Source organism: Aphis gossypii, chromosome X (assembly GCF_020184175.1).
Source record: "Aphis gossypii isolate Hap1 chromosome X, ASM2018417v2, whole genome shotgun sequence".
Lineage (NCBI taxonomy): Eukaryota > Metazoa > Arthropoda > Insecta > Hemiptera > Aphididae > Aphis > Aphis gossypii.
In genome coordinates this window covers 172,585-181,299 of record NC_065533.1, presented here as the reverse complement: position 1 = coordinate 181,299, position 8,715 = coordinate 172,585, and the positions used below count along the sequence as shown (strand labels likewise).

Here is an 8,715-nt window from a genome sequence, read left to right as displayed (position 1 = left end):
ATAATGCCAATTTAGCAGGGTTCGCATGGATCACCCCATTGAAGGTGTTTGCAGCATTGGTCATAATAATACTTATCAGTTATAAATACCAGAAGCTATAAGTAATAAATTCGATATTGTTCAACCACAAGGTAAATCGGTGATAAATGATAATCGTTGTACCTACTCACTACAATGACGTATTTTCATATCATATTATAAGACTATTACTAACTGTATTACGTATTTACGTATTTTCCTATCATATTATAAGATCATTAATAACTGTATTACGTATTTTCACATCAAATGTTATTTGTATTGTTTTGTGCACGATTACAGATATCATGTTTTATGGTGACATGATATGAAGTATACCTAATACTTGGTTATCGTGAAGCACATGGCAATACGTTGAGTATCTGATAAACGGTTATGAGGTTATAAACTTATAAGATTATAAGCACGATGTGATTGTAAGATTTAATAATTATTGAATTGGCTCGAATTGAGTCGTTAATGTTTATAAAGTTTTACTTTTTAATATTTATCAGTTTTAAGTGTTAAATTTTAATAATGCACATATTATGTTATAATAAAGTTCAAGTTTAATATTTACATTATAAAAAGTTCTTGAATATATTTTTCTTATCTACCACATATTGTATTTTATTTAATATTTTAATCAAATAAGCAAGTACCTAAAGTGGTTAATCACATGACAATTGAATACTTGGCGAGTAGGTACATAATATAAATAATATTATGTACAATTTGTTGGTAAGTTTTACTAGTTATTAGTTTCTACAATTAAATAAATAATACAATACCTATGTATATCATTAAGTTAAAATATTTTGATTTCAGTTTAATCATTTATACATCTACAATTGTTGTTTAAATGTATAGCATATGGTTTGCTGTTACCCAGTGGATAATAAATGCGTTGTTATATAATCAAGTATCATAGCACTACATAGAAATATTACTAACAACTAAGATGTGTCAGCCAATTATTGAGTTTTGTTTATTTTTTTACTTCAATTTGGCACATAGATAGTCCTAGACTATTTATATTTACTACAAACATACTTAGACAGATGATTTAATTCATAAAAAAAAGTGATTATAAAATAATTCATACACATAATAATATATTATGATTCCAAATTGGAATTTGAATATGCAATAGTAAAATCTAATATCACATACACTTTGGAAGATCCTCTATGTTAAAATGATATTTATACTACCATTTCCAATTACATTTAAAAATACCAATATTTTGATAACAGTGAAAAATAAAATATTGCTTCACGTATTAGATTTAAATATGACTACAAAATAAATTAAGTAAGTATAAATTTGTTTAACTGTAATTTTATTTAATTATTATAATGACAAATAAATTTTTTAGGTGTAATTAAGTTAATAATTGCAAGAAGTGGAAAAAATATCTATTTGGACAACTAACTGCACATTACCAATGATATTTATTGAAAACTAAGAATTGTGCTAGTGTTAATGTTTTATAATTTGTATGTAATTTTATAATTAATTTATGTGAGGTGACAATATCAATCATTACAACTTAAAAGATAAATGTATGTTGTGTTTAATACACATTACCTACACATATTGTGTAAATTGCGTAAAGCAAATAAAAAATTTAAAAATAGTAAGTAGGTATGTGATTAATTATTATTATGCATATAAAATTACTACTAAGTAATTGCTCAATATAAATTCTTTCTGTAAATGTTGGTGTTGTCGTTAATATTAATTTGTACTAAATTCGAGTTAAAATATTATTGACAGCATTTTAAAAATTATACTTTTGTTTTAAGTCTGGGGTTATTGGAAAGTTGGTTTCAATTTTTGAATACATGTTATATCTATACTCATATTTTGCAAAACTGCAAAACGACAATTTTGATTTAATTGTATCATCATTTTGGAATAGATTTTTCATAGTTCTGGGCTTATAAATGAAAGTAAAATTTTTAATGGTTCATAATATTAACAGTGACGCTGAAGTCTTAAAATTTAGTTAAGCGAAAAATATTACAAAAGGCAACAATGTCAAAATATCAGCCTCAATATTGTACTTGTAAGGGGGGGGGGATTTAATTTACTCTTACCACAAAACAAAATATTGATGTTAAATTTTATGTAATTTTGAATTTTAACTACACATTTTATGTACTCTTCATACAAACCAAGATATCCAAAAGACGAGTTTTTCTTAATTATTAATACAGAAACTTATCTTTTTTGAGGCAGGATTAAGATCATTAATACACACAAATATAAATCATTATTTTTACTTACTAACCAATCACCCATTTAAATAAAATAGCTAGTTGAATATTTATTATAGGGTTCGGCGTCACTGAAAATTGTTAAAAAATGTGGAACAATTGGTCATGAATGAAATAAGTTCAGAGCCAATTTATTTATCATAGGTAATTTAATATTTATCCGTTAAAAATATTATTTAAATGTGTTAGTATAGTTTTTCAGAATTGTAAATTGAGTAGACAACGGTTAAATAAATACTTTGTACAGCTTGTTCATAACATCTTGTAAATTATTTATTATTTCATATGCATACACTGCAACTTTATTATATTGTTAGGTAATATATGTATAAGTGTTACTTAAAATCGATTTAAGTGTCGCCTAAGCCCAGTTTTCTATACTTTTGAATAATTAAACCTAATTTCGCATACATATTTGAACATACGATTACACTCTTATAGTAAAATATTAACATCATCTTTAATGAAAATGGTTAGTAAGAGGCAAAAACTTCATAAAACATCTTATTTTTAACATGTAAAAGTATTTATTTTTTTTATGTAATATAACATTGTTTTTATTTGTCAAAATACACCTACTCTAACTGTAGTTAAGAAATGGCTCAATTAAATATACTTACATACCTAAGTATTATTAACAAATAATAATATAATTGGTAATAAAATAGTATCTCACTCACTTAATTTATAAGTTTATACATAAATTATAAACATAATAGGTATGAAATTATTCAATTGATTATCAATTATCATCTACATTTCAAATTAATTATACGACATTAAATTATAAATTATTTAACTAACGTCAAATAATAAAATGAACTTTTTAGCTTCACGAAAAAGACGTTTACAAATTTAAAATTTTTTAAACATGAATTATTCATAGATCAATATAATATATTTATTATAGTGATTGTGTACTGTGTTATCAAAATTATAACATTATAAGAAACAAATAACCTACTAATAATGGCGGATTTGTGGCTTCAAACGTTTATATGGTTAATATAGGGAACCTAGCAATCTAGTTTATTATCTATATCTGTGGTGTATTGTTAATCTTAAACTAGGCGGCTTGAAGGACGGTATGTAGTGGGGATCATGACGAAATAACAAGGTATGATCACAATTTTGTGATACGCATCATATCCCTATTAACAGAAATAGGAGTGGGAGTTATCCTCGGCTTTTCATTGGTCCTTGGTATTACGCTTATAAAACATATTGTGGCCCTCTATGATAACTATTAACTAATATTAATTGAAAAAAATAATAATTATTTATGCATAAACACAGTAAATAATTATTTGTAGTATTATTATTATACTATTTTAATGTTAATTTAATGTTTTAATTAAAAAACTATTAATTGAAGATATATACAATATATTATATAGGTAGGTAATATATATTAAATTAATGTAATGACTATTTAATAAATTTTTGTTTTTTTTGTGTTTCTACTTTTTTTTTTTGATATTTATCTGAAATTAATTGCTTGTTTAGATTATTCATTCTGATGAATGTTCTTGTTCTCACTAGACAGTCAATAACTTCTTGTGGAATAGACAAATATTGAATTGTTGGTGTCAATCTGTTAACCATATTCTTCATTATTCCTTTACTTTTTGTAATATTATCACCATTAACTAATTTAAATTCAATTTCAAGAAATTTGAGCGCTGTCAACAAATTGTTTGATGGTAATTTCAAATCACCTCTTGACTTGAAATTAGTCCAACAGTCTTCTGCAACATCACTATCATCTGTTTGTTTTATCAACTCTGGATATTTGTTGGCAAACCGATTACAAATATAGCCAGCTACATATTGAGCACTATCCTCTTCAAGCTCATTAAAAGTTTATTTTCTTCCATCTAAATCACATTAATTATTAATATTTACAATGTTTGATTGTATGATTTAGTTATGTGCTAAAATATTTTTTTTTACTTCAAATTCTTTTAGAAGATCAAAGCACTGTTCACTGATTATTGGTGTACATTCACTACCAATATTTGACTGTACGTTGGTTATTTCTGTTGGGTCATCTGTTTCAAACGTACTCGAATTCAACATTTGACCAGTCAAACACTCATTTTCAGTCAATAATCTGTTTTCTAGATCAAGCTGTGAGTTTGTATTCTCAGTAAATACAAAATCTGAATGTTTTCCAAGAATGTACCATCTCAGGCTAAACATTTTTTATTCACAATTATACATTTTATTATTTTATGACTATTTATGTAAATTATAAATGACTAGTTATAAATTTATACATAATTTAATTATATCAATGCATTCAAACTTCAAACTATATAAAACACTTACCAGTATTTGAAATCTAGAGGTGTTATACAATTACTCGCTGAACCTGTCATGCCTTTCAGAAAACTAAATAGGTTTTCTATTATATCTTGATTAAGTCTTCTACCAATGATGTACTCCATGCCATGTTCATCTTTTAAAAATTTTAATAAAGATTTTAAAGATTTATTACACACTGCTATTCCTATAATAATCAAGAAATAATTATTAAAACAATACATGTTTTATTACAAAGTATAAAATTACAACCTTTTTGGAAAGGAACAAGGGTTTTTTTTTCCATATATTCGCATTTCCAGTATAAAAGTACTCATTTTATCAAGAAGTTCATCTTGATGCTCTACATTTATACCATAGCTTGGAGTACTGCCATCAAACTTATGCTGAGTGTTGAAGATGTCAAACCAATTGTTGAACAGAAGAATCATTTCAGAGGCCTGTTTTTCAAGTAAACATATATTCATAGGTCTATTATTTATAGCACATAAATTAAAAAGCTTCTTACATCTTTCCAATTTAGTTTATCTAAATAATTCTTTTCCCCACAATAAGCTATGGTTTTAGCAACAGTTTCTGAAAAGACTTGGGAAGCTAGTTTAACATTCATCCTTCCACAACCCTGTACGTCCAGATGTCTCTCGGTCAAACGATATGCTAACTTTAAATCACCTGAATCAATTTTTAATAGAGTCTGTAAAATTGATTTACCTACATAATTTGAATTTGGAAGTACAAAACCGCTAAAAAAATATTTATTATTATAATATATAATTAAAATTTCTTTTTATTTCAATATTCAACTTGTCAATTAGGTGATTCCTGGCTAATTTCAAAAGATGAGGTACATCTGCAAAAACATGTATTTTATTGGATGTCGATGGATGCTCAAACGTTGTATTTTCAATTGAAATGTTCAAGGTTCGCCATAAACCCATGTTGGAAGGACCCATGTCGCTTACCATAGCAATAACATTGAAATCAATTTTGTGTAACTCTTCAATTATGTTAAATAATAATTCTTTAGTCATTTTAGTATCATAGTTGTAAAAAATTGGCTGTTTCCAATTACTTGTAAGACCTAAATTGTTATTGGATTACATTTTGTTAAATAATAAAATTAATTAAGAAATAGTAAGTTGAATTATTATTTTCAGTTAAACTTAAATAATATTTGGTACCTCTAACTACAACCTTTTGTACACATTTATGTGACCATTACTTGTTCGTTCTTTTTGTCATAACATAATCTGTTAGACACGTAAGTCTCATCAAAACAAATACAGTAAGTTTTTCTCTACTAGTCATTAGTGTTCCTTGGAAAAATAACACAAGTATACAACAATTTATTTAGAACGTTGATTAAACTACCTTTTTTACTTATAGAGTTTAGTTTGTCAAAAAAATGTATTGTTTACCTTTGGCTTTCATTAGAGTTAATACACCTTCCAATATTCCTGGTTCAACTTTAAAAGTTGATGCCCATCTTCTTAATGTAGATAAACCTTAAATTAAATTTTATAGTTTAGTTGGTATAATAGAATCCATTTATTATTCTTTTTTATATGTTGTAGATCTTACTATTTATTGGGAACAGATTAATTTGTGAATATTAATTTTCATTTTCTTAAAAAATCTGTTCCCATTTTATAAATTAAATATAAACTAACCGGGTAATGGAATGCTTTTTTATTTTAAATATCGATAAGCTTTAGGGGATATACTGCGCAAAGTGATTGCTGAGGATATATCTTCAGGCAACCACTTGTATACTTTTCTAGTTGGATGAAGAATTTGACTGATTTGGTTGGACTGAATAATTTAATTAACAATTATTGAAACGAGTTTCAAATCTCTGATTTTCCAAATCAACAAAATTTTTATAATACTCATTTTGAGCACTCAACCCTTTTATAATATTTTGAAGTTTAGTATTTTCAATTAAAAGAACTTCTTTATCCTTCTGACAATTTTCAAAATCATTTTCAATCTAAAAGTATGGTGTTATACTCAAATAAATAATACTTAGGTATTTATAAATAAAAAAACAATTAACATTTATTTGATCATCATGCATAACAATGAATAAACAATAAATTCTAGTAGTAAAAAAAAAATACAATAATACCAAACCAATAAACAATATAGTTTGTTATAAAAAAGAAAAACATGAATAAAGTATGATTTACAATATTAGTCGAGTTGCACATTTATAAAATATTTTACATAAGTACATGTTAGTTAAGTAATAAAGTAATAATGTATTTAATTTATTGTGAATATTTAAGTAGCTAAATAAAATAATTATAATCTATATATTTGTAATAATTATAATTTATACATTTGTAATAGTTATGATGTATAGATAAATTAATGCTATTGATCTATACACTTGTAACAAATGTTTTAAAAAAATTGCTAAAACATATTATATGTCAATATTAAATACAATTCTTGGTCCATCAGGTTATTATAAAAACTATACTCCCGCACGAACCAAGAAGTAGTATTTATATTGAGACTAACTTTTATGATTTTCAAATGGTTATCTTCCTAAGTAACTGATCAATTATGGATTACAACTAGTCATGCAAAACACAAAAGCAAATATAAAATATAATATTGGTTATTATAGTCACAGAAGAAATACATGTATTATATTTTGAAGATTTAATTATTTACTTTTGATACGAACAAGAATCATTATATTCTTCTGCGAGAACTTCTACCCCAAAATTTGTATCAGATTCCAACCTATCAAAAAGACTAGTTTTACAACTTTTTTTTACTTTAATTGCTGGTTCAATACTGAAAAAAAAATGTTTAAATGTATTATAAAAATAGAAAATAATTAATTTGTTTAATTTTTTAAACAAAATAACAGCAAATTGGTTTATTGATACCTGGTTGGTTCATCAGCTAGATTTGTAACTAAAAATGATCCAGACAGTGTACAAATTTTTGGTGATTGTTGAACTGGACTATTTTTACCAAGCATACTTGTTTCAAGACATTCACGATTACTATGGTAAGCAAATAACATTTTTGTAATTGTATTAAACCAACTTCAATATCAGAAATAGATGGGACTTTAACCTTAATGGTACTGCATCAGGTTTAGTTTTCTGCCACGAATGGGTGTATAATTCAACATGTTTTGTGCCCTTGTTTTGTTCTCGTATGAACTAGATGGAAAATGTAATGAACATACTGCAGCTAAAATTAAACTCGTCAAACATTGAATTATTATTTATAAACTAGTAACTAGTAAACTAACTTATTATGTCTTACTGATTTATTACAGAGTATTTTAAATATATAGCGTTAATAGATTCATTTTTTTATTGGTTTGCTTGTTTATATAATTATATGTATTGTTATTACATACCTGTTTCAAAATTAATATTCACAGTTTCCTTTGAACCTTTTTGAATTTGTTCAAACCATTGAGCCCTCATATGTGAGTCTTTAGGAAATCTATAAATATGAACTTTAGTATTGCTATTTTTTATTTTTTTACTGCCACTATAGCAACCAATAAATGCACAAACTGGCATAGTGAAAAAGCCAAAAACAACAATTTATAAACAAACACAACAACAGGAAAAAGTGAAAATGTACCATGTACAGTATAATGTATAAAAAAAAATATATATTATTTTAATATTTTATCATTAATACAACACAATGCATTATACAATCAAAAACTCATAAAAGGCGCGTAAAGTATAAGCCAATCAAATGACGAGGATTACTCCCACTCTATTCTGCGTAGACTGAACGAAAGTCAGTTTGTTGTGATCATACCTTGTTATTTCGTCATGGTGGGGATTACATGCGACAAGACGTGATAGCCAGTGGCGGCCTGGCCAGGTCGGCGAGTCGGCGATCGCCGACTGGGCCCTCGGCGAAATGGGCCCTTACAGCTATTACCCGATTGAGATTATATTATTTTAAATGTTCATAAATAACTTAGTTTGTAGATATTATCTTAAATCGTGTTAGATAGTCGTATTGTGTTATTTTAAAAATAATGAATACCGTGCGGTAAATACTATAATATATTATATAATATTATAAACCGATAAAC

At 25.9% G+C, this 8,715-nt stretch overlaps 1 protein-coding gene and 2 long non-coding RNA genes across 7 annotated transcripts; 2 read left to right on the top strand and 1 right to left on the bottom strand.

The window, feature by feature from the left end:
- The first annotated feature begins 569 nt into the window (after nt 1–569).
- On the top strand, nt 570–1,564 carry LOC126552827 (uncharacterized). Its single transcript, XR_007606275.1, has 3 exons — nt 570–759; nt 847–1,332; nt 1,397–1,564. It is a non-coding gene; the product is annotated as an uncharacterized LOC126552827 (long non-coding RNA).
- Nucleotides 1,565–3,531: 1,967 nt separating this feature from the next.
- LOC126552183 (uncharacterized) lies at nt 3,532–5,763 on the top strand. 3 transcript variants are annotated; one of them, XR_007606017.1, is made up of 3 exons: nt 3,532–3,697; nt 3,807–5,076; nt 5,441–5,763. It is a non-coding gene; the product is annotated as an uncharacterized LOC126552183 (long non-coding RNA). The 3 variants fall into 3 exon arrangements; XR_007606018.1 differs by having other exon boundaries at nt 3,533–3,697; nt 3,972–5,076; XR_007606016.1 differs by lacking the exon at nt 3,532–3,697 and having other exon boundaries at nt 3,710–5,076.
- Nucleotides 5,764–7,169: 1,406 nt separating this feature from the next.
- LOC126552182 (THAP domain-containing protein 11-like) lies at nt 7,170–8,445 on the bottom strand. 3 transcript variants are annotated; one of them, XR_007606014.1, is made up of 5 exons: nt 8,014–8,445; nt 7,722–7,841; nt 7,529–7,648; nt 7,308–7,433; nt 7,170–7,207 (listed from the first exon to the last, which is right to left on the bottom strand). XR_007606014.1 is itself a non-coding variant. In XM_050206851.1 (2 exons), exons 1-2 carry the CDS (start codon nt 8,180–8,182, stop codon nt 7,723–7,725), a joined length of 288 nt encoding a protein of 95 aa, XP_050062808.1. In that variant the 5' UTR covers nt 8,183–8,445; the 3' UTR covers nt 7,521–7,722. The 3 variants fall into 3 exon arrangements, 1 of the variants encoding a protein (XP_050062808.1); XR_007606015.1 differs by having other exon boundaries at nt 7,722–7,810; XM_050206851.1 differs by lacking the exons at nt 7,170–7,207; nt 7,308–7,433 and having other exon boundaries at nt 7,521–7,841.
- Nucleotides 8,446–8,715: the final 270 nt, after the last annotated feature.